The 26,037-nt window shown below is 41.2% G+C and overlaps 1 protein-coding gene across 1 annotated transcript; it reads right to left on the bottom strand.

Annotated features, from left to right (window-relative positions):
- Positions 1-21,127, bottom strand: Mpzl3 (myelin protein zero like 3). The gene is made up of 6 exons (XM_004636455.2): positions 21,004-21,127; positions 12,023-12,189; positions 7,677-7,887; positions 5,258-5,423; positions 3,446-3,509; positions 1-754 (listed from the first exon to the last, which is right to left on the bottom strand). Exons 1-6 carry the CDS (start codon positions 21,074-21,076, stop codon positions 728-730), a joined length of 708 nt encoding a protein of 235 aa, XP_004636512.1. The 5' UTR covers positions 21,077-21,127; the 3' UTR covers positions 1-727.
- Positions 21,128-26,037: the final 4,910 nt, after the last annotated feature.

Below are 26,037 nucleotides of genomic sequence, written 5' to 3'. Positions count from 1 at the left end.
TAGTGATGCAAACCTGTAACCCCAGTAATCAGGAGGCTGCAGCAAGAGGATTGCTGAGTTCAAGGTCAGCTGAGGCTATATAGTAAGGTCCTAATTCATAAACAAAAATAAGTACCAATCAAAGCAAAGCAACAAAGCCTGATCTTATCAACTCTAAGGAAATTAGGGTTGTCACCTCCAAGTCACCCAAATACAACTAGTGATGAGATCATTAAGCCAAGTATTTATGTTGACTGTAGACTAACTCACAGCTAAAACTGCATGGAGCAAAAAGCAAAGGACCTCAGTCCCAAGCAAGCACTTGTCTGGTAGCACATCACCAAGAGGTGTCAGCCTGCACTTCCTTCCAAATACGACTTTGGCACCAGCAGCATGGCAAACATTTAGGATTCTCCTTCAAATAACTGGATGAAAACACATAATATGTTCAAAAGTGAAGGTTAACCAAAGCAGTGTTCTGTTCAGGAGAAGAATGTCTTCACTCAAGTAGAGCATAACTTATTAAAAGGGAGAGTCATGGCTCTCTTTGGAGAGTTTCTAAACAGTTTATAAATATAAAAAGAATAGTTCTTCAATAAATAAATGGCTCCTAAGTCTTCCCAGAGGACATCCAGAATCTGCCATCCCCGTTGCCAAGCCAGCTCCATCCTCCAAGAGGCTTTAGCTGCCAGTGGAAGGTGACACTTTCTGTCATTAGGCAGCTCTTCTCAAACCATCCAGACTTCCATCAGTATGTCTCTTCATAATCTGAATCCTGGAGGTGAAAGAACAGTAGGAGGAATAGTGCGTATGTGGTGCAATGTCACACCTGAGTTCAGGCAGACACACATTTGCATACTCTGCACGGAACTTGGTTTGGGGTGATAACAGTGAAATGCCACTGACTCAACAGACTTAAATCCCACGAAGCATCACAGGACCTCAGTGCCATGTGTCTACTGGGCTAATTTCTGTTGTGTAGCCCAAATCATTCCCTTTTCCTTGGTGAATTTTTTAAAAACCTCACACAAGAAAATGTACCTGCCTACCGTAGAATGTTTAGGACAGCTCAGGAGTTTAGGATAGAAGTCTTAGTCTTTTCCTCATAGCTGGGACAAAACAGCTGACACCCACAACTCAAAGGAGACTCACACTCCAGTCCAGGGTCAACAGCTCCCAAGAAGAAACAGTATAGCAGAGGGCAAGATGGGAGGAAATCTGTTCCCATTATGGGAGCCAGGAAGTAGAGATTAAAGGGAAGAGCCAGGCCACACCCCACATCACCCACCTCTTCACACAGGCCCCAGCTCCTAACATCACAGGTAGCTACAGCGCCCCGTGATTCAGCACCTTTCACATTTTTGTCCACATCTGCCTATAGTAAGGAACACACCTGAGGCTTCAGGGGACATCCTGATAAAAGCAGTGCAGAAAGGGCCAGGGAGATGGCTCAGTGGAATAAGTGCTTCCCTGGCAAGCAAAAGGGCCTAAATTCAATCCCCGGTTCAGAAAAAAAAAAAAGCAGTGCAGAGCCAGCCTCCCACCCATGCTGCCTCTTTTCACTGTGCCCAGGAGCCCTTGCACCAACACAGGCCCTCCTGAGAGCCCCTGCACCTACAGCTTCCTCCTCCCGCAATGCTCCCCTCCGTAGCTGCACAGTTTGCCATCTGCTTCTTGCAAGAGTTGGCTCAAATGCCGTATTAATTACTGAGCGTGCCCCTGACCGTGCTATTTAGCATCACACCCCTAGCGGTGTTGGGGACCAGGCTATGTGACAGGTTAGTGGGGGCCACACTACAGACCCTGCAGTCAGCAGGACGCCAGGCAGATGTGGATCTGCCTCAGGCACAGGGAAGGGCTTTTGGAAGGCTGCAGGCTTCCCCGTTGGGCCGGAATCCAGTAACCCCAGCCTCCTGAAGCAAGATAACATCTGCTGAGACCAAGACAAAATAAACAATGCCCAGGTATGGGGAAGGATCTTAACTTGTTTCCTTTGTGATGCCAAACCTGTTCCTCATTCTACTACCGGTTTTTACTGTGCCGTCTCAGTTCCAGGAAATGTAAGTGCCCCTCCCCCTGCACCTCTCCCCGGTTAATAAAAGTGGGCCAGCTGAAGAAGTATTTGAGGCCACTCTGAAGGCGACCTCCTGGTCCCCCTGAAACTGCAAATATCTGTCTTCATCCCTTGCCACACTCCCCCAAATAGGCAACAAAGGGTCTCATCAGCCTTTGGTAGAGCCAGGCATCCTAGCTTTCTTTCCTGATCAATTTTGCTCCTTGGCATTAAACATGACTTATGCTGTGTTTTTTTTTGTTTTTGTTTTTGTTTTTGTTTTGGCAGAACCGGGGATTGAACTCAGGCCCTTGCGCTTGCCAGGGAAGCGCTTATTCCACTGAGCCATGTCCCCAGCCAGTTTTATATATTTTTAAAAATTTAGTCAGTGTTTGTACTCCAGCCCAAAACACAGTGGCACATCCACTGGGTCTTAGAAGAGGAGAGAGGTTTTCTTGGGTAAAGAACATTTTTGTCCACATCTGTTTTCTGAGTAGCTCAGATGGCACACATTGTACACATCAGGTGCTCAGTAGACAATGACAAAGAGGGTGAATATGGGAAACACAGCCAATAATCACCTGAACGATAATAATTTTGCATTACCAGAATATTCAAAACCCAGACGGCTGACTTCAGGTCTGCCCTCTCCCCTGACTCTAGCAGCCCTTTTCTCCTCTCACAACACTCAAGGGCAGGAGAGAAAGAGAAACAAAGGCACTGCAGTGAGTAGTCAGGTGTGCTTGTGTGGCCAAGGGCTGAGCTCAGCAGTGAGAACAAAGAGGGCTCCACTTAAGTCGGCAATGGCAGGAATGAGTCACATTAGATCACAGGCTGCTTCTGACTTGTTTCTAATTGCACCACATCAGAGTCCTGCCTGCTCCTGAGATCCCACCATAGCCACACAAGCCTGTTAGTCACAGCAAGCACCGAAGGTGGAGGGTGACAGTCTTTTGAAATTCAAATGGAAATTCAGGCCTTCCTACAATGTGGTGTTTCCTAATGATAAATGGCATCAAGTCACCTAAAAGGCTATAATTTTAGCCCCCTGGAAGATAACAAGGCTCAGCAGAAAAGTTAAATCCAAGGTTCTGGGTCCACCTTCCAAGTCTCCTAGTTTGAATTCAATGGCAAAAGACCTTGATCCTTCAAGGCCTCTGTCAGTCAGCAAAGACTGCTCTCCACACCCACTTCCCTGGCCTACGAATACCACTTTGTGTCCGTGAGACAGAGAACAAACCTGGGCTTGAAACTGCTAGGGTTCCAGAGACCAAAACGCTTCTGAGAAGCAGCCTGGTCCACCCCTTCTTTAGTGCTACCTGCACAGGTCTGCTGCTTGGAGGGCTGAAGGTCCCCTTGAACAGACAGGAGGGTAAGGAAGCAACAGTACACACAGAACTGGCAGGCACTCACCAGACACTCGGCACAGCGGACGCAGAACCCTGCCATGCACTCGCCTTTCTCCTCCTGGTCAGTGCTGCGGAAAGAACATAAACCGAATCTGAGGCATCACTCTACTAGTATAGGCAGGGGCCGAGACCCTCCAGCACCTGGGCCCCAGCGGGCTGTCTGTCAGCTCCAACGGCTCTAGAAGGAGCTGTTCCAAACTCAGCTCTTGAAATCACACTAGTCCAGTTATAGAGCCCCATTCTGCCATGTATCTCCTCAGTCACTGGACAAATTTAACCCCAGGAACCTGTACCCTCATCTATAAAATGCAGACATGATCAATGTGCCCTTAAAGCACATGTTAGGAGTACAAATACATGTGGAACACACACCACAAGGGGGAGCACATAGTAAGGGCTCAATAAATAGCTGCTGGCCATGACCACTCACTCACTCAGAGAAAGACTGAGTATCCATACTGTAAAGGCATCATGGTAGAGTCTGGGGAGGGAGGGAGGGAGGGAGGGAGAGAGAGAGAAAGAGAGAGAACACAGACAATTCCTGGGGAGAGCTCGCGATCTCATGGGGTGAGAAGGCTGTTATAAACTTAACACATATGTTATAATACAATGTGGTCGATGTTTCAATAGAGTCAAGATGAAACTGCTGTGCAGCAGAAGGGAAGTGACTGATTCTCCCTTCAGGACTTGGGACGGAAGGAGAAGGGAATATTCAGATGGAGTTGGAGGATAAGAGCTTCCAGATAAGCAGGAGAAGGAAGAGGGGAAAACAACAGCATGTGAAAAATATCTATCTTATCTATCTCAACTACCTGAGTGAGTGTAAAGTGGCTAGTGGGGGAAAATAAGTTCCTTGTCACTGGAAATGAGGGCAAATGAGGAGAAAATGCAGAGAATAATTAACTTAGGGTCAGGATAGAAAGGGTTTTGCATATTATGCTTAGAAACAGACACTGGTATCTTTGCAAGGAGTTCCTCACCTTTTTAGGACCATGAATACCTCATAAGAGGCACTCCCTCCAATAAATAATGCACATACACAGACGAGATGAAATGGCCCCTTTCAAGGTATGACTCTCCTTCACAGGTTAAGAATCCCTGACACAAACAATAAAGAACTTACAAATTTTTAACATAGATTTTTTTTTTTTTTTACTTTTTCCTTAGCTAGATTTCATTTTAGGGAAAAAACGGATTTGTGTTTAATAAATGCTTTGTTTGTTTTCGCTGTTTGCGACAGGATTAAGGCTGCCCTTGAACTCACCATGTAGCCCAGGCTGGCCTCTAAACCACTAGGATACTCCACCGCAAAGCAGCCTCTGCCTCTTGAGTGCTGGGATTACAGGTGTACCACGCTCAGCTAAGAAGTCCTTTTGAGAACCACAATCCACTTAGCCCCTTCAGAGCGTCTGCTGACCAAGAAGGGCAAAAAAAGGAGAAGGCAAGCCGGGTAGTGCGATACACCTCTTATGACAGCTACTCAGCAGGCTGAGGCAGAAGGATCTAGCCTAGACAACTTAGCAACCCTGCCTCAAAATAGCAAATAAAGGGCTGAAGAAGAGGCTCAGCAGTAGTGCCCTAGCCCAGCACATGGATACAATCCCCAGCACTGCCAGGAAGAAAGGAGAATGGGAAGGAGAAACTTTCAACCTTCCTCCTAGTATTCCTCAGAGAACTACTCTCCATCTAAAAGGCAGTTTCACCCACAGCACTAAACTCAGCCTCAAGAGAAAATGGTGTGTGGCTACATCTGGGTGCCACCACAAAGCAGCTGAGGAGCACACGGGCCAACTGCCTGGGCTGCAGGGAGACATACTCATCCGAAACTTCGATAGACGACTTCTTATAGCCAGACTTGCTCCTCTTCTTCAGCCCTGCAGCCTTCCGCCCCATTCTCAGCAGCAGCAGAGCCACCACCACTGCAGAGGGGATGAAGACGAGGACAGAAAGCAGGCCCACGGAGGACAGCATGGTGCCGAAACCTGCAGGGGGAAAACAGAAGTGGCGTACAGGCACGCCTTTTGGCATGAGATAGGTTCTACTTTCGCTCAGGTACTTCTGATTATGAAAGGAACATTCATTACAAAAAAGACAGAAAATACACAAAATTAGAATGAAGAATTAGAAAATTAGAATGAAGAATTAGAAACGTACCCATAACTCTTTGTTGCCTAGTGTGGTGGATACACCTATAATCCAGGCACTTGGGAAGCTGAGACAGGAGGATCACCGCAAATTTGAGACCAGCCTAGGCTATATAAGTGAGTTCAAAGCCAGCCTGAACTGCATAGTAAAAGAAAAAGAAATGTACCCATAACTCTTCTACCTAGGAAAAACATGTTGGCACCCACCACTTCAGTCTTTTGTCAAGTTGTAAGACACATGTATGAAGGTCCATACGAGAGTGGGGTGCATATCCTTAGAAATATAAATCATATTTTACATAGTATCTTAACATATTTTACTTAATATATTATAAATATGTTTAGACTTTGTTTTGGTTTTGCTTGGGGTTTTTGTTTTTGGCACCAGGGATTGAACTCAGGACCCTGTGCTTGCCAGGCAGGCACTTAAAACACTGGGCTATCTCCCCAGCCCCAGACTCCATTTTGGTTTAGTTGCTTTGTCTTTGTGGGACTGAGACTTAAACCTAGGACCTTCACATTGAGCTACATACCCAGTCCTGTTCTTATTTTTTTGGTTTTGTTTGTTTGTTTGTTTTTGCAGAACTGGGAATTGAACTCAGGCCCTTCCTTGTGCTTGCCAGGGAAGCACTTATTCTACCAACTCATCTCCCTAGCCCTTATTTTTTTGGTTTTAAGGCAGGGTCTAAGTTGCCGTGGTAAAACTCAAACTTTTTTTTAAGACAAAGTTTTGCTATGTCAGTTAAGCTGGCCTGGCCTTGAACTCACAGTGATCCGATCTGCCTCAGTCCCCAGGTCTGGGACTATAGCTGTATGCCACCACCCCTGACTGTAAGATTCAAACATTTTCTGGGCCTGCTGGTGCACACCTATAATCCTGGCACTCAGGAAGCTGAGGCAGGAGGACTCCTGTGAGTTCAAGGCCAGCCTGGTCTATATAGTGAGACCCTATCTCAAAAAAATAAAAAATCAAACTTTTGATACCCTTAATGTAGCCTCCTAAAGCACTGGGATTACAGGCACTTGCCACAACATCCGGTGACACATATTTTCATGTAATTAAAAATTCCTTCTGGGGGGCCAGGGAGATAGCTCAGTGGCTTCAGGGCCTGCCTAGCAAGCGCAAGGTCATTCGTTTTCTTTGAATCTGCATAACACATTAGGATGACCAAGCTTATACATAAATCTTCATGTTTAGCTCCACTAACTTAAGATAAAATTTTAGAATGACAGGACCAAAGGACATATGTCTAAGGAATCTGATCTCTGTTGCCGAACTTCCTTCCAGAAAACCATCACCAGAATCTATCCTTTCTAGCAGTGTGAATGTGCCTGTGCTTTGAAACCTAGGAGTTCCTGTCCAAAAAGATTAAGACAAGGATAATAAAGAAAAAAGAAGAGAAGAAAGACGAGAGAGAAGGAATAAAGGAAGGAGGAGAGATGGAAGGAAGAGAAAGCGAAGTTCGAAAGGGGGAAAGGAAGACCTGAGAAATAATAAAGCAACTATAATGAATCATAATTTATCTCTACGTCTCTGGCTCAAATCCAAATAAGAATTAGAGAGACCATTGAATCATCATGGGGGAAAAAACGTAGAAACAAGGGCAGCCTTAACTTCCTCTCCATTTATTTCATGCTGACAGGAAGCTGCTATCGTTTGCAGCATAAAAGAAACACACACCTCCCGTCATTAGAGGGAGCACCATCTCAAGATGTAGGCGAACGTGCTGTCTCGTTACCGGGAGTGTGAATCTATCAGGGAAACCAGAAGGACTTCTGGTTCACAGAGGCAACAGCTATCCATTTACTCCATACATTACATAAGATCTTTGGTCACCTGAAGTTAAAATAAAAAGGAGATAATGGGGAAACTGACACTATTTGAAGAAAAAACATCAATTTTCAAAATAAAGATCAAAAATTCAACTTAACAGACATACCACAATTGGGGGGGGGGGAACAGCCACATTGACACAATAATCCAATGACCCAACCAGCTTACCCAAATATGGCCTCGCTTATTAGATTACTCAGAAAGCAGCACAGCAGAGACAGAGCTCCGCAGAAGAAGGCTGGTGGCCGTCAACTTACCTCTTTCTGTGACTGTCAGCTCTGTCAGGGGAATATTATGGTGCACATCTGGGGGGTTCTTCACGGCACAGCTGAATGTCCCATTGTCCTTGAGAGTTGGGTTGCTTATGCTTATGGACGCATCCCCTTTGTACACATTTCCAGCCCAAGAAATCCGATCCCGAAATGTGCCTGCTGTGGTTGGGTACTGGAAAGACTGATAATGAAAAATCTAAGAAACAACACCATGAAAAAAATAATTAATTTGGAAAATAAACTGAAAATGCAGAGCATGCAGGTTTAAAGTAAAATACAACCATATAATGGTTTTTTTCAGGTGGCAATTTTTTTTTTTTTTTATGAGCAGGATATATTTATTGAGAAAAAGAAAGCTCCTGTCCAAGAGAGGGACAGGAGCGGGGCCCGAGCGGGTAGTTCCCCCTCAGTTGGCAATTTTTTAAATGCTTTTTTCCCCTCCATCATATAACAGAAGTTAATAAAATGGATTAGTAAAAGGACTGATGAGAGACTTCCCAGCCCCTAACCCTTGAATCTCTACTAAATTCTCCATAATGTCTACAGCAATAGCCTTTAGTCAAGGGCAAGGTCATTCTCCATAAAACACTTGGTAATATCGTCAGATCTTTTTAAAAATATGTTTATTTTTCCACTCCACGCGCTCCTGCCCGACCAGGACTAGAACTGCCGACCTTGCAAGGAGCAGCCAAGGCCCTAACCGCTGGCGCCACAGAGGCCCACTTAAAAGTATACTTATTTTTAATTGACAAATAGAAATTATATATTTTATAGGGCAAAATGTGACTTTTATTTTTATCACTGGGAATCGAACCCAGGCCTTCATACATACTAAGCTCTGCCTGTGCTACACCCTGAACTGCTTTCAAATTTCTGAGGATGCTTCATGCTATTTTCAAAAATGGTTGTACTAATTTACATTCCCACCAACAGTGTAAGCAGGTTCCCTTTTCCCCAATCTTTGCCAAAACTTGTTATAATTTATCTTTCTTTTTAGGGGAGGTTTATCTTTTTTGGTTTGGGGGCCAAGCATTGACCCCAGGGCCTCCAACTTGCAAAGCAAGCATTCTACCACTGAGCCAAATCGCCAGCCCCTAATTCATCTCTTTCAGCCATTCTAAAGGGTGTAAAGTAGCTTCTCATTGTGGTTTTAATTTGTATTTCCTTGATAATTAGAGATGTTCAGCATTTTTCATACATCTGTCGGTGTCTCTTCTTTTGAGAAATACCTGTTCAGGTCCTTTGCTTATTTTTATATTAATGTATTTATTCGTTTGTCTGTGTCAGTGCTGGGTATTGAACCAAGGGCTTTGAACATGCTAGGCAAGAACTATACCACTAAGCTACGCACAAGTCCCTGGTTACTTGTTTTCCTGCTGTTGAGTTGAAGACAATTTCAATTGTCACAACAGGGAGAGGGAGGAGATACTGGCATCTAGTGGGTGGAGGCCAGGGATCCTGTAATGCACAGGAAAGCCCCCACATCAAAGAACTGTCCTTCTTACAGTGTCAACAAGTGAGATACATCACTCTAAAATAATATCTAATAATCGTATAGTACTGCATAGCTTGCAAATGACTTCCACACATTTACTCAATAGAGAATCCAAACAACACTAGGCTATATGAGGCTCAAGGTATAACCATCCCAAATCTACAAAAAGGGAAATATGACCAAAACCAAAAGACTATAGGAGTTTCTCAAAGACAAACTTAGAACATGACAAATGGGAGATTTTTTTTCTTATTCTCAAAATCACTGGGAGGCTATAATACAAACCAGCATCTCTCCAGTTATCTACTTTGGCAGATAATATAACCCCCAGTCAAATGTTATGATAAGCACTCAATAAGTACATGATGAATTTTTACAAATACTTTGTTGGACATGGTGACCAGACACTTCATTATCAAAAATACCTAATGACACCTGGAGGTGAGCCAGGCAAGCACTACAAAACAACTTAAGTTTTTTTCTCTTATGCAAGATACAAGGCTCTCCTCTTTCTTTATTTGCTTGATACCTTCCCACTTAGGAAATCATGCATTTGTAACCACCGAATTGCCCAATTTTTTAGAGTAACTTCCCAAAGAAGATGCTGAATCATTTATTAGTTCCTTGTTCATGCATGTAGTCAACAAACATTTAGTATACACCAACTATGTTCTAAGCAATATGTTGATAAAAACATAGAGGGAACCACACTGGCATAGTCCCTAATCTCACAAAACTTATGTTTTGTGGTAAATACAGATATTAACAAATAATATGCACAACGAATGCTCCAAAGTGGGAGGTAAAGAAGGCCTGCCACTGATTATCAGCATCAGCGTAAAAGGTTTTGCCAGGTGTGGTGGAACCTAAGTTCCATGTTAAACCAGTGATAATGAAACCCTTGCCAGCTGATTATCCTGATAGAAACCTGAGCTGCCATGTAACTGCATTGTTACCTTGTGACCTTAAGCGTCCACTAATTCCAACCTGGGTGAGTTTGCTGATGTTCTGACCACTTCACAGCAAAGAGTCCCGTAAGAGAACTGCTATTTGTGTCTCATGTTTCTAACCCAAGAAGCTCCCACATTGCTCACTCTGCCCTACTTTTGGCCAAGGAGAGCCAAATAAGACCAGCCATAGTTTCCTGACTACTCAGAACAAAATGAACTATATGTAGATCTAAAAATAAAAGAATACGACCACAGCAAACCTTCACTAGCCACATACCTAGCTTCATGCTATGTAGTTTTCAGTAATGGCTCCTAAAATAGATTTCAAAGCTTACATGTTGACAGGAAAGGAAAATTTTTCCAATGAAGGAAAACTAAATAAACTAAGAACACTTTCAAAAATCCAATCAGGGGCTGGTGAGATGGCTCAGTGGTCTAAAAAGCACCTACTTAGAACAAGATTAGCAAAGCAAAGGGACCGCGGTTCAATCCCCCAGCACCACATACCAGCCAGCCCCACCCCCTGGTGGGCTGAGCTGGCCACACACAAACACACACACACACACACACAAATTAATTAATTAATTAATTATTTTTAAAAATCCAATCAGACACATAGCTATGACATTCACATTCTTGAATAGCATGCATTCTGATCTAAGGGTACTGATGGAATCATAAAGTTTTTTTTTTATAGCACTGTAATCTTCTGCTAGACATCAACAATAGTGTTTGAATCATAAATGTGTTTTGTATGCACGATTAAAGTATACTGTTTGTAATATTACAAGACTGTCACTGACATCTGTCAGCAATACAAAGTGCCACCATTTCCTTCAAAGGCAGCTATATAAATCACTGCCAGTGTTTATGTGCTAGGAGGAGAAGCCAAGATAAATCTACAGACCACAGATATGCAAACAGATACACACCCACTGAGACTACTCAACAGGAAATGAGCAACTCTAAGAAAAAGTATGTCTGTGACTGGGACTTACAGAATTTTTCTAGCCAACAGTTCTGCAGGTACCTATTTATGTATTTACCTATTTATTGATCGTCTTTTTGAGATAGTCTCCCTATACAGTCAGACTGGCTTTTTCTTTGTTGTTCTTTTTTTTTTTTTTTTTTTTTTTTTTTTTTTTTTTTTTCTTTTTTTTTGTGGCCACCCTGGAGGCATGGCTGGTGTGACTTGGTGCAAGGGATCAAACCACCACAGTCCCTGTGCTTGCCTAAGCTTGCCTAAGCAGGCATTTTAGACCACTGGCCCCAGGCTGGCTTTGAGCTCACTTTGTAACTTAGGCTGCTCTCAAACTCAAAACAATCCTCCTGCCTCAGACTCCTGAGTATTGGATTTATAGGTGTGCACCACCATGCCTGGCCCAGGTACCCTTTTTAATACATTAAATCTGAAGATGAAGTTATAATATTATGCAAAAAGCAAACAACAAAGAGGAAACAAAATTAAACCACATTTTCTTTTTTTCTTAATTTTTTTTTCCTACAGGTTTTGTGCAAAATTCTTATGAGAAAGCATAAAACAACCTACCTAGGGGTCCAGGGATTTAGCTCAGTGACACAGCGCCTGACTAGCAAGCCTGAGGTACTGAGTTCAATTCCTGGTAACACCCCCAAAACAAGTCCTACATGATCAAGTGAATGTCATAGAAGTTCACTTCTTTCCATTTTCTGTTCTGAGAGGGCCTTGTGTGTGCCTGCAACTTGTAACAAAAGGATTCAAACACTGTTAAACCAAAAGACTCAAGTAAACTTTTGTTATTTTGGTACCACAAATCAAACTCAAGATCTTGCACTTGGCAGGCAGGTGCTGTACCCCTGAGCTACATCACTGGACCTCAAGGAAACTCCTTGAAGAACATACTCACAGATTCTGTGCGACTGCTGCTGGGAGGGCGGTATGTCCAATCAATGGTCAGTTTGTCAGTGACGTCAGAAGTTGACTTGAAGGTGCATCTCAACTTGATCTTTTCTCCAACATAACCTCGGACATGAGCATCTGCGTTAATCTCCAAGGAAATGACGATATGAACACCTAATCAAAGCATGACCAAACACTGAAAATGTACTTGCTTTTGTGGAATACACAGATATAAGTAAACAATACAGGCATGCCATTTATCATTTTTAGGCATCTCATCAAAAAGCCAAAGCAATCATTATCTTCCCGGGCAAGGGACAAGGAGCCAGTGTCTGCATTAATCTAGGAGAGCATTTTCATCATTTTGCAATCTTAAATCATAGATGGAATAGCTGGGTAAAAATGTAAACCTGGTCACAGCAGCATTTTTCCAAACACAGGCTTGTAGCCTAATTCAATAGAAAAAAGTAGGGCTACACATAGTAAATGGAAAGGCAGCATCACTCCCCCTCTCGTAATCTCCCTGCACGCCCACACACACTCCAGGAATACAGCAGCTTTCACGGGGCTGGAGGGACTCACCCCAAGCACAACATGACTGCAGCACGAAGCTACCACTGTCTCAAGCATCAGCGCAATAAGAACAGATTGTTTACGTTTTCCATTGCCATTCATATATTGTAGGTGCATGAATTCAGCAAAGTAATCCAATATAGTCCAGTGGTCTACAATAGTAGTAGGTTATCCACATGACTGGCAGTGTCAGAAGTTGTTGACTTGAGCCTTTTACAGCTCAGCCTATTAATATGGATTTACCTTTTATACCTCGTTTCTATACTTTTCTGCTGGATGGTTAAGACCAAGATAAAGCAAGACCCATACAACAAAAAAATGTAACTTTTGTATCTGACAAGGTCAGTCAAATCCCCTCAGGATTTACCCTGAAACCCTGTACCGCAGTTTATAGATCCTTTGTCAGTGTCAGCCATGTGGATGAGTCATGGCCATTGCTTGACCAATTTGCTCTCTATGAAAGCCTGAGAGAATGTTTTCTCTCCAGGTGACTTTCCTTAGGCACACTCTGCATCATCAATCACTTTCCTCTGTAGTCCCATAATATCCTTGATTAGAAAATTTGGGACACCACCGAGTTACAGGATATTATAGTACAGGTTCTCTTATGTCCTGAGTCCTCACTGATCTTTAAGGGCTAGGGCCAAAATGTTGGCTATTCTTGTAGCCCTTCTTTTTCTCTAATGTTTTGGACCGCAAACTTAAGTTGTTAATGCTCTAGAAGAGAAGCTTAATGATATTTTTACCCTAAAACATAGACTGTTGAGTTTAACATCAGTATCTGTCTAAATATCAAACACCTTAGATATAACACAAAACAGGTATTTTCCATTAATTGTTGAAAATTTTTAACAATTAAAGAGTTTGTTTTTGTTTTTTATTTACTGCCCCAATGTTCTATTTCATTTCCCCATTTCTTTCTGAGGTAATCAACCACATTAAAAGTAAATCATGAGCTGGGTGTGGTGGCACATGCTGCCTATAATGGCAGCACACTGAAAGGTTGAGGTAAGAGGACTTCAAATTCAAGCCCACTTAACAAGTTCGTGTTTCAATTTAAAAAAAAAAAAAAAAAAGCTGAAGATGTAGCTCAGTGTGAAGGCCCTGGGTTCACTCTCCAGTATCACAAATAAATAAATAAATAGTAAGTTAAAAGAAGAAAAACAAAATATAAAAATAAGTAACATTTTTAAGTGTCTAGTGGCCTCCTCTTTCTAAAGCCATCCATACCCATTAGCTCCTGGCAGCAGACTGGTGCAGTGATTACATACACAGATTCCTAAACCACTGGACCTGGGTTAAAATCCCAACTCTGTCATTCGCTGGCTCTGCAGCCTCAGCAAATTACTGTACATCTTCACTTTCAGGAACCTGTGGGGATGATTTCAGTGCTTAACTCAGCAGTTCACTGTTAAGCTTTTTACCAAGATGGTGCCAAAAGCGAAGAAGGAAGCCCCTGCCCCTCCAAAAGCTGAAGCCAAAACAAAAGCTTTGAAGGCCAAGAAGGCATCCACAGCCACAAAAAGAAAAAGATATGAACATCACCCACCTTCCACAGTCTCAAGATTACTGCAGCTCTGGAGGCAGCCCAAATACCCTAGGAAGAGCGCCCCCAGGAGAAACAAGCTTGACTACTATGCCATCATCAAGTTCCCCCTGATCACAGAGTCAGCCATGAAAAAGATCAAGGACAACACACTGGTGTTCATTGTGGATGTCAAAGCCAATAAGCACCAGATCAAACAAGTGATGAAGAAGCTCTATGACATCAATGTTGCCAAGGTCAATACCCTTATCAAGCCTGATGGAGAGAAGAAGGCATATGTTTGCATCATCCCAACTATGATGCATTGGATGTTGCCAACAAGATTGGGATCATCTAAACTGAGTCCAGCGGGCTAATTCTAAATACATACTTTTTTCCCAATAAAAAAAAATTTCACTGTGAAGATTAAATGAGTTAAAAGAAAGCATCGGCAACCCTGAGGAGCCCACCTGATCCTGAGCAAGCACCAGTGTGTGCTGACACCATCATCTCCATCACTGTTCACCTCTCCAGATCCTTGTTCTCTTAACCTTTCCTACCAGACAATTCTGAGTCACCGGCTCTTCTGCTTCACCCTTGCCCTCTTTGAATCATTTTTTTGGTCCTCTCTAGACAATCCAGTCTGGTCACATTCCTCTTAAAGGGAAGAGACCAAGACGGAGTGCACTCGTAAGAACCCTTACAATAATCAGCTCATCCCCAAGATGAGGATTACTTCTGCTTCTTCCACAGTATCTTTCCTGTCTTTATCCATGCTAAATTTATCATTTCTTTTAGGCTTTTGCAAATGCTCTTTCCTCTCCCTGTCTTTATCCCTCTATCCACAGTCTTTCTTAAGCCCTCACTCCTAATTCATCAGTGTGAAAAAAATCTTTATTCATGGCTCAAGATCCAGGTCTAAAAACTGGAATATATACCAGTGTTGGCAAATCTTCTAGAGCTTTCAGTAATAACGAACAGCCACTGCAGCCCAACTGCCATACATTCAGCGAGCTATACTGTCTCTTCAACTCCTCCCTTATCCTAAGACAAAAGTATAGTACAGAGACTTAAAAGCTTCTAAAATTTCAATTTAAACTTAGGTTCTAGTTCAGCTCCATTCTGGCCATTAAACCTTGATCATATTACCTCCCCTGTCCAAGCTTCAGTTTTTTCATTTGATAAATGGGAAAATCAAACCTACTTCACTAGATCATCCTGAAAATTCAATACAATTTTAAAAGATAACACACAAGTTGAGTGTGGTGGCACACACCTATAATCTCTGCACTTGGGAGGCTGAAGTGGGAAGGTTTCAAGTTCAAGCCCAGCCTAGGAAAACTTCAATTTAGCAAGATCCCATCTCAAAAACTTTTCTTTTAATTTTTTAAAGCCTGCAGATATTGCTCAGTATGAAGACTGTGTGTTCAATCTTCAGTGCTGGAGAAAAACAGCATATAAAATGTTTAATATTGTACCTAGAATGAAAATGTTTAATAAATATTAACTATTATTATTTTATTAAAACATTATACATATTCAAAACTTTTAATAGTGTCTATGGAGCTATGATTTTAAATCCAGACAGTAACAATCTGGCCTCAAACTTCTGCCACTCTGCCACTTACCCGTCCAATCCCCTTCACTATGCCTGCAGTGTCCTGACAGTTCCCCAGTGCACTACGCACCCCTACCTTTGAATGTGTCTTTTTCTAGAAAGATGTTTCCAACCCTTCTCACCCAGAGCTGTTCTCACCTCACCATATCTCTTAACACACACTTTCAAAATCAGCTCAAACACTGACCTACGTTTTGGCTCCTTTCCAAATTCCCTCGTGAAGTTCATGGAAGTTTTTCTCCCGTGCTCTTATAATACTTCTACATAATGCTACCCCAGCAATATGCCATTGGTTGCTCCTAGTTTATAACAACTATTTTCTCCATTAAATGCAAGCACCTCCAGGCAAAAATTCAGATGCAGAGAAATACTGGAAAGAAAGAGGTGGGCAGGTAACAAATTCTACTATGGGAACACAATGTGCTCATTAATCAACCATCTCTCCCTGTTTCCTTCCTTCCAGTATTTTCAACACCCTTAACTCCTTTTGCATCTATCTTTCCATTGCGCTCATTCAGGAAAAGCTCTGCTCTTGATGACCTCTTCGATATTAGGCTTGTGTGACCTAATAGCATGGAAAAACATCACACAACTGCAGTTACCATGAAAGAAGTTAATGTTTGAAAATGAGTTGGGGGAGGAACTCCCACTTGGGGCCCTCCCCCTTATCCCTCTCTTGGACAGGAGCTTTCTTTCCCTCAATAAATATATTCTGCTTATTAAAAAAAAAAAAAAAAAAAAAGCAAAAGAAAAAAGAGTGGTGTCTGCACTGACTCCCAAGTCTCTGACTTGGTGATCACTGAGAGAAAGAAGTCTAGAAATGAACCAGGCTTTGCAAGAGAACATAGGTTTGATTCTGGATAACTTTAAATGTCATTGAGATCAAGATGCCCAAGAGTAGACAGATAGTGAGGTTAAGCTTAACAGCCTAGGTTGTATGGTAATAACAGTAAACTTCTCTTCTGGAGGGTTAACAACCTAAGTTTGCAGACCAAAATTAGAGAAAAAGGAGGGCCGCAAGGAAAGCCAACATTGTGGCCCTAGCCTTCCAAGGTCAATTAAGACTCAGGACATATGAGAACTTGTACTGCAACGTCATGTAACTCAGTAGTGTCCCAAATTTTCTGATCAAGGAGATTATGGGGCCAAAGAGGAAAGTGATCGATGATGTAGAGTGTGCCTGAGAAGAGTCACATGGAGAGAAAACAGTCTCTCGGGCTTTCACAGAGAGCACATTGGCCAAGCAATGGCCGTGACTCATCCACATGGCAGACACTGACAAAGCATGTACAATCTGAGGTACAGGATCTCAGGATAAATCCTGAGGGGATTTCACTGACCTTATCAGACCCAAAAGCTACAACTCTTGTTGCATAGGTCTTGCTTTACCTTGGTCTTAACCATCCAGCAGAAAAGTATAAAAGCGAAGTATAAGAAGTAAAGCCATGCTGGTATGTTGAGCTATAGGGGACTCAGGTCAACAATTTCTGACATTGCCAGTCAAGCGGAAGACCCAATACTATTATGGGCTACTGGACTCTTTTAGAATATTTTGCTGAGTTAACACACCTATAATATTCAAATAATGGAACTAAACAAAAAAGGGGATACAGATGAATGTCCATTTTGTATCTGTATATTCAAAATGGTTAGAATAGATATATAGTTAGATTCTCTTAATGAATAGAGGGATTTGTTCTAATGGTGTTTGTAAATAGGGTATCATGTCCACATTTTGTACAGCAATTAACTACTAGAAAGAATGTATGCAATGTGTTAATTATTGAAACTGTCCTACCAATTTGGTTTGAAACTGTCTCATTGCTATTTGTTTCTCAATAAAATTATGGGGAAAAAAAAAAGATGCCCAAGAGACAATAGTAAAGGAATTGTTGCTTCAGGGTAGGAGGTCAGCAAACTCTGGCGCATGGACCAAATGGAAGCAAACTGATCTCACAGGAGTGGGCAAACTAAGAACAAGTAATACCTGACCATGCAAGCAGCCTGGGGGGTGACCTACACTGCCCTACTCCAATCATTACCTCCAGTGGGTTCTTGGTAAATGCTAAAAAGTTCTTACAGCGCCTTTATGTAAACAAAATTTGATTAGAATACTGCCATTCCCTCTCTCACTCTCTCCCCCTCCCTTTCCCCTCTCCCTTTTCTCCTTCCCCTCTCCCTCTCCCCCTCCCTCATCTCCCTCTCCCTCTCCTCCATCTCCCTCTCCTTCTCCCCCATCTCCCTCTCCCCCATCTCTCCCTTCTCTTCCCCCTTTCCTTCTCCCCCTCTCCCTTCCCCACCCCATCTCTTGCCCAGAGATAGAACTCAGGACCTTGCACCTGCCAGGCAGGTGCTTATGCCGCTGAGCTATATCCCCAGCATTTATTTATACATTCTCTATGGCTGCTTTTGCACTTTTTCCAGAACTGAATAGTTGCAACAGAGACCAAGTACCTGCAAAACTAAAACACTGACTCTCCATTCCTTTATAGACAAAGCTTGCCAATGTCTGGCTCAGAGTAAAGAGATATGAGTTAGAATTACAAATCAGAATCCCTCTAATCTTCCTCCAATCAATTCTCCACACTGATTATTACACACAACCTCCCTCTCCCCTCCACATTTCTGGCAGTTCCTATCAAATTTCTTCCTAAATCTTCCCCTTCTTAATCCAGTTTTACAGTCATTCTGGAATTTTCATCTTAGTCTAATGTCCTTATAGATATTTATCTTTTAACCTAAGTCAAAATGTACTCTGAAGGCCAGGGATATAGCTCAGTGGCACGGTGCCTGCATAGCAAGCACAAGGTCCTGAGTTCAATTCCCAGTTCAAAAACAAAAACAAAAAAAGCATTCTGACCAGGTGACATGTTAGCTACAAATATAGCCATAAAACTTAAAAATTAATTTGAGGAAAAGAACTACACTTAACATAATTTTATACATGGAAGAAATTAAATAAACGTGACAAAACAAGGATTCAAATTTTTTTAATGTATTTGGTTGGTGCAAGGTCTCATTACACAGCTCAGACTCGTGGTGAACCTCCAGCTTTCAGCCTCCCCAGCGCTGAAACAGGCATGGGCCACTACCTCCAGACTCTGGCCAGCTTGTATGGCTTGTGGTGTTGAGAATTGAACCAAGGTCCCAGTGCTTGCCTAAGCTTGCCTAAGCAGGTACTTTAGTTCACTGAGCTATCTCGCTGGCCCGAATTTTTTTTTAATAGACAGGATCTCACTATATAATGCAGGCTGGTCTTGAATTCATTTATGTAACCAGACTGATCTCAAACTCATAGTAATCCTTTTGCCTCAGCCTCGCAAGTGCTGGGATTACAGGCATGTGTCACCACACCCAGCTAAACATTCCAATTTTATACACCCCATTTCCCAAATATAAATTGGCCAATCCTTGATTCATATAATTGCACATTTACATGGAAGAAAGAAAAATATAAGACTAGGTTCCCTAGTCTATCATTTCTATATTCTTAAACAACTGTTACAGTAAGACCAGACCTATAATTTAAGGGGAATTCAACCAAGCTAATAATTTAAGGGGTCTTATCTTGAGGAGAGGAGGCAAATAAACACTGGCATGAAACCAGGGCTTATCACCTAACAGATTTAAAAATAAGACCACCAAAAACAGTGAAGTATTGAAAACATGCTAAGTGAAAGAAAAAAAGCACATACTGTATATAATTCCATTTATATGAAATGACTTGAATAGGCAAGTCACTAGAAACAGAAAGTAGATTCTGACCAGGTGACATGGCGGTTGTCAAGGGCTGGGGAAAAGTCAGAATGAGTATAAGGCTTCTTTCTAGGGTGATGAAAATGTTCTAAAATGTATTTATGTAACTCTCTGTGAATCTGAACAACTACTGAATTGAATGGTTTAAAAGGGGTAAATTTTATAGCTTGTGAATTACATGACAAATGTTATTTTTAAAAAACAAAATATAAATCCATTCAACAAGTACACAAATCATAAAATCGTCTCTTCAATGTGAAATGACATTAGGTTTAAGAAAACACTCATCATACTTATAGTCCAGCACTTGGGAGGTTAAGGCAGGAATTGTCATGAGTTTGAGGCCAGCTTGGGCTACATAGTGAGTTCAAGGCCAGCCTGAACTATATAGCAAAGAACCTCTCTCAAGAAAACACACTGATTGTTTCTAGAATTTTTTTCTTCAATGGAACAATATTTGGACATTATCCATGGCAGAAGTAGATAGGCGTTTACACGAAGTGACAGTAGGGTAGCCTAAATACTATATTGCAAAAAGGATTTAGCTGACAACACTGGACACATGATGACACAGGCAGCTGGGAGGTATCAGGGAGTGTGCTGGTAGCATGAGTTATTAGTCACCAGATAAATAAAAACTTCCCAGACCTACCTGATGAGAGTTAGGGCGCCTGAAATCTTTACATTTATAAAATATTAAAGGTCCTTTTTAGAAATCCCCATTACTTACAGGGGAATTTTGTGAAGTTAACAATTCACTTTAATGCTAGCTAGCTAGCTATATTAATATCTAATTTTCAAAAAAGTCATACACATATAAAATACAGTAAATAATTGCACTGTCATATGAAGGTAGTAAGGTTGGATTGAAATGTATTCAATTTGAAAACTGCATGAAAAGCAAACATGGCCAAATTTAACACAGTGTTATCTTGTCAACACTGTATTTCTGATATCCGTTAAAATGTTAGATTTTTCTATGATTTTTTTTTATTTTTAAATGCTTCCAAAATACTAAGGCAATGTTTTCTTCTATTATAATGAAGTCACACCCCTTCTGTGACAAATACACTTTATTTTATAGCCCCTGCTAATTTACAAAAACATGAAATTACCAAGTGTCATGATTTTGTTTCACAAATTGACTGGGACAAACTGCTATCAGAATTGTATTCTTCCAATCAGGGTATAAAGGCCTCCAAACCTCACCAGATAATCACCATTATCTCATACTGGATAGTACCAGATACCCCCAAAGCTTTGTGGTTTCAGAGTCGCGTCATCACCAAAAGACAGTGCCACCTCACACAAGGTTCAGGAAAGTCTTGACAAGACACCAACTCTCCGCCGTGAGTAGGTGTTCCCCAGAATAAAACACCTTCTACCACATCCTCCTCTCCGTCCTTCCCAGAAGCCTACCGGGGGCTTTCCTGCGAACCCCCACCCGGAACCGGAAAAGCGACCGCCTCCCTCACCCCCCAGCCGGAAGTGCAGCCCCGCCGGCTGGCGCGCTCACCCTGGAAAAACAGGACGCCTAGCAGAGGAAAGAGAGAGCAGCCACGGCCGCCAGCCGCTCCACTCTGGTGCATCCTGACGGCTCTTCAGATGCCTGCACACCTTGTTTACAGCTCCCCGCAACGGCGCAGGTAACACCGGAAGTGACGTCGGAGGGGCGGGTGCAAGAGCATTTAAAATGGCGACCCTGTGTTGCCATAGGGATGTGGCTTCTTTCCAGGACCACACCACCAGGTGTCGCTGAACAAGTATTTTCTTTAACGCTCAGGTTAGAGCCGGTTGCTTTCTTGCTTTAAAATTAAGTAGGAAATTTTAGTGTTTTATTTTTGTAGGATTTTGAAGGACTAAAGAATCTTAATTCTCTGTATTCCAGATGTGTATGTCCCCAGAGATTATTTTAGTTCAACTCAAAATAGATTTTCATAAATTTAGAGCCCAAAAGACCTAGAAGAGTATACCGGGCCAATCAGTGAATAGATAAATACATATTAGTTCCTTGTTTTTTTTTTTTTGTTTTTTTAAATTAAGATTTATTTTTATATAATTTTATTGACAAACAAATAGCAATGAGACAGTTTCAAAATTGGTTAGTAGGACAGTTTCTATAATTAAGACATTGCATATTGTTGTCTTAGTGGTTATTCACTGTACAAGATGCAGACATGATCTCCTGTCCACAAACACTATTAGAACAAATCTTTCTATTCATTGAATTAAGAGGATGTAGCTGTTTATCTATCGTAACTATTTTGAATATACAGATACAAAATGGTTGTTCATTTGTAACCAATATGTGCCTGGAGTCTGTTTGGTACCTGTTCTTAATGCAGTTATTGCAAAATCTAGAATTGAGTGTCTATTAAATTACAATTGACAGCAGCAGTGCTCAAATCATTACAGCATATATTAGAAATAAAAGATAAGAAAAAGAAAAAAATAAATGAAGGATCACTGGAGTCTGTATGTGTTTTGGTTGGGAAAGTTATGCTATCAAAGTACTTGGAGTTAAATGAGAGTGGCATATTCTTCTAAGAAGGATGCTACAGGATAGTGCTTTAGCCCTTGGCCTATTCTGGAATTGTCACATAGTTAATAAAAGCAGAAAGGGATAATGATATACTTCAGCTTTGGGGAATTTTTAAATCTTCCAATTTTTCAACCGCCATCCCCAAATTAGACTTGAAAGCTCAATTAAGAAGTTCAAACATACTGAATAAGTGATATATTCTTTCGAGAGCCCCATCTAAACAGTATTGTTATTCCCAGTTTCCTGCTACCTAAAGCAATGTGAAAGTTCTATAAAAATCTATGTTTTGTTTATACAATAAAAACCAAGAAAAAAAATTTTTTGTACTGGGGATTGAACCCAGAGCCTTTACAGTGATCTACATTCTCAGCCCTTTTGTATTTTTAATTTTGAGACAGTGTCTCATTAAGTCATCAAGTTATCCAGGCTAGTTCTATCCATTATTGACTTCCAAGTTGTCCCTACTATGAAACCTTTCCAGTGAAGATAAAATATATTCAAAGGGTAATCAAGAAAATAGTTGAATACTTAAGGAAAATTTATTACAATAAAAATGCATTGCCATTATCCCCTCAAATACTGCCCCCTAGCTTCAAACACACCTGCTCCATCATTCTTGCCACTTTCTGAAGCATTTCTGGAAGTCATCTTTCATGAGTGTCTTTATGAGGTGATCAAAAATATAGGGAATACTGCTGCCACATGCCATCCAGTGCACAGGCAGGCTCGCAAAAACATTACAGTATAGACCAGGGAGACAGCTCAGTAGAATAAGTGCTTGCCTGGCAAGCACAAGGGCCTGAGTTCAATCCCCAGTCCGCAAAAAAAAAAAAAAAAATTACAGTGTGGCCTCATTGTCTTTTTCACTGGGTCTGACATCATACAATATACAACTCTTCCCCAGAATCAAAATAACCACAAAAGGTGAGTGTTTTGAATTAATTCAGGACATTGAGGCAACCAGGATAGTACAACTAAAGATAGTCACAAAAGAGAACTTCTAGAACTGTTTCAGAAAGTAGCAAGGACAGGGCCAGCGAGATGGCTCAGTGGATTAAGCCTATGCTTAGGCAAGCACAGGGACTGGGGTTTGATCCCCAGCCCCACGTCCAACTCCACTGGGGAGGCAAGGGGGTATATTGTGAAAGGGATTAGTAGCAATGTTTTTTGGGGGGGTACTTTTTAATAAGGCTCTACAGGGTATCACTACGTAGATTGGACTTGTACTGATCCACATGTGTTCAGTCTCCCAAAGAGCTGGGATTACAGGCATGTGCCATCACCCCCAGTCTGAATTGCTGTCTCAGCATGCCCCAGGGTTGGGGCTGGCATGGCAAGGTGGGGATCAGCAATGTATTTTTTACTGTAATAATTTTTTAATATAAACACTCATGAAACTTAGTTCTCTTTCTCATCTTGCAAGATGGCGGGTGAAAAATCTGAGAAGCCAGATACTAAGGAGAAGAAACCTGAAGCTAGGAAGGCTTCTGCTAGTAGTACTGGTAAAAAAATTAAGGTGAAGGCAAAAAAGTCCAAGAAAGGGCAGCCCCACTACAGCCAAAATCCTATCCTGGTTAGAGGAATTGGTAGGTACTCCCGATCTGCTATGTATTCCAGAAAGGCTTTGTACAAGAGAAAATACACAACTGCTAAATCAAAGATTGAGAAGAAAAAGGAGAAAGTTCTTGCTACAATCACAAAACCAGTCAGTGGAGACAAGAATGGAGGTACCTGGGTGGTTAAGCTTCAAAAAATGCATAGATACTACCCTACTGAAAATGTACCCTGAATGCTCTTAAGCTACGGCAAGAAACCTTTCAGTCAGCACGTGAGGAAACTTGGAGCTAGCATCACTCCCGGCACCATCTTGATCATCCTCACCGGGTGTCACAGAGGCAAGAGAGTGGTCTTCCTGAAGCAGTTGGCCAGTGGCTTGCTGCTTGTGACTGGGCCTGTCAACCTTAATCGTGTTCCTCTATGAAGAACATGCCAGAAATTTGTCATTGCTCTACAAAAATTGATAACAGCAAAGTAAAAATCCCCAAACACCTCACTGATGCTTACTTTAAGAAGAAGAAGCTGCGGAAACCCAGACACCAAGAGGGCAAGATCTTCGACACCAAGACAGAGATACCAGATTTCAGAGCAGCGCAAGGTGGATCAGAAAGGGGTGGACTCACAAATTTTAGCAAAAATCAAAGCTGTTCCTCAGCTCCAGACCTACGTGCGATCCATTTTTGCTCTGAAAAATGGAATTTATCCTCATAAATTAGTGTTCTAAATTTCTTACTAAAAACCCAATTAAATAACTGATACATTAAAAAAAATTCACTGTATTTTTATATCATACTTCATGCTGTTTTCTGTTAACCTGCTATGTAAAATTTTCACACATACATATAGGCCAATTACATAATTTATAATTCTTTATTACTAAAGATTTATTTACACAGTGTTTAAGGCATAATAAAAATAAATTACAATATAAAAATGTTCTTCAGAAAGAGACACTAAACAACAAAGCCATATTACCCCTTGAATATTTAGCATAAAACTGGAAGACTGCTGGAAAAACTGATTTTTCAACTACCACTTTGTTTCACTTATGGAGCTTCAAGACATCTGTTTGAAGAAATGTGTAGTTGTATTTTCAAGGGCTAAATAACAAAAAATATATACAAAATGTAGATTAAAGGTAATATAGATTTCAAATCTAGCTTTTAGTTTCAAAATGTTGTAGAGAGTTTACTTTTTAAAAGGCAGAATAGAAGATAGATATAAGATGAATTTCAGAATCAAGGTTCGTATGTAAATTATACTAATTTTAAAGAAATATATTTGATCTTAGCCAAAAGGCTGAGAAGCAATTAAATAATACTGGAAAATATAGCAGGCTCCAGTATCTTTAAATATAATCTATTTGAAAATTCTAATTTGTCAAAAATAAAATAGTATCAGCAGCTTAATCCATGAAAACTGAGAACATCAGATTATAGAGACTTATCTTTACTTAAACTTGAAGACATCTTATATCCTTTGAACAAATGCATAAGTTTGGAAAAATATCAGGTATCTAAACACTTCTGAAAAAGCTCTCTTCTTTCCATAGCCCACGACCAGCATAAGGGGGGCAAGAATAGATCATTCAGCTCGGTAGTTTTGGCATTTCTTTGCTCTGTACCAAATTCTCTCTCTCTCCCTTAAGCAAGTGAATTACAATCAAAAAACAAAGGGAAAAAAACTTTAAATAAGCTCTTCCAGTTCTCCGAACTTTGTATAATACTGTACAAAATTGTCATCATTTAGAGTTGGTCTTTTTTCATTAGACCTAAGTTTTTAAAGTTGTCAGATACTATTTTACAACCATTCTATTAAACTGCTTACTGATTCCCGTCCATAAATGAGCATAGAGTTTGCTCTGTTGTTAAAGATAACCCAGTGGAAAGGCAGAGCAGAAAGCTGTATAGTAACAGCTCATGGAAGACCTACGCTGTTATTTTTCAAAATAAAGAAAGAAGATGACAAGTGATGCATCCTGAGGCGCCACTTGCCTTCTGCATTAGTGTCTAGGTAACATTCTGCAGTTACTGTGTGATTTGGACTTGGGCTACCTTAAATCTTGGATTAATGGACAAAACAAAAACAAACAAAAAAAAAACCTATTACCTGGGATAGTGAAAAAAATTCAGTAAAATAAAATGTCCATACTTAAGGAGAGCCGTAAAAATCCCATTTGACAGTTTGTCCTTGGAATTTCTCTTAGGTCAAACAACAGTTTGGAGGCTTAACTCACCCTTCAATGAATGTGATAGTTTCTGTCTAGTTGTGCCCCCAAAGCCTTAGGCAGTCATGGGGTGGGGACTTCTAGAGTTTGTGATTAACTCATGATCCACTGGGATTATGGGTGATCCAAGGCTGGGATTATGGGTCTTAGTACTCCTGGAATTGTGGATGTGAGTACTTCCCCCAGCCTCAGAGGATAGCCTGAATGTAATATGAGAGACAGAC

Source organism: Octodon degus, unplaced genomic scaffold (genome assembly GCF_000260255.1).
Source record: "Octodon degus isolate 3935 unplaced genomic scaffold, OctDeg1.0 scaffold00080, whole genome shotgun sequence".
NCBI classification, from domain to species: domain Eukaryota; kingdom Metazoa; phylum Chordata; class Mammalia; order Rodentia; family Octodontidae; genus Octodon; species Octodon degus.
Note: the sequence above shows the minus strand (reverse complement) of the source record. Positions and strands in the feature narration are given on the sequence as shown.

Excerpts from the sequence above, each read along its gene's own strand:
- Mpzl3 (XM_004636455.2), bottom strand. The coding sequence starts at position 21,076 with ATGCACCAGAGTGGAGCGGCTGGCGGCCGTGGCTGCTCTCTCTTTCCT. Across the intron at positions 12,190-21,003 it reads AGGCGTCCTGTTTTTCCAGG|GTGTTCATATCGTCATTTCC; the intron begins GTGAGCGCGCCA and ends TGCTTTGATTAG. Across the intron at positions 3,510-5,257 it reads TCTATCGAAGTTTCGGATGA|CACTGACCAGGAGGAGAAAG; the intron begins GTATGTCTCCCT and ends TTCTTTCCGCAG.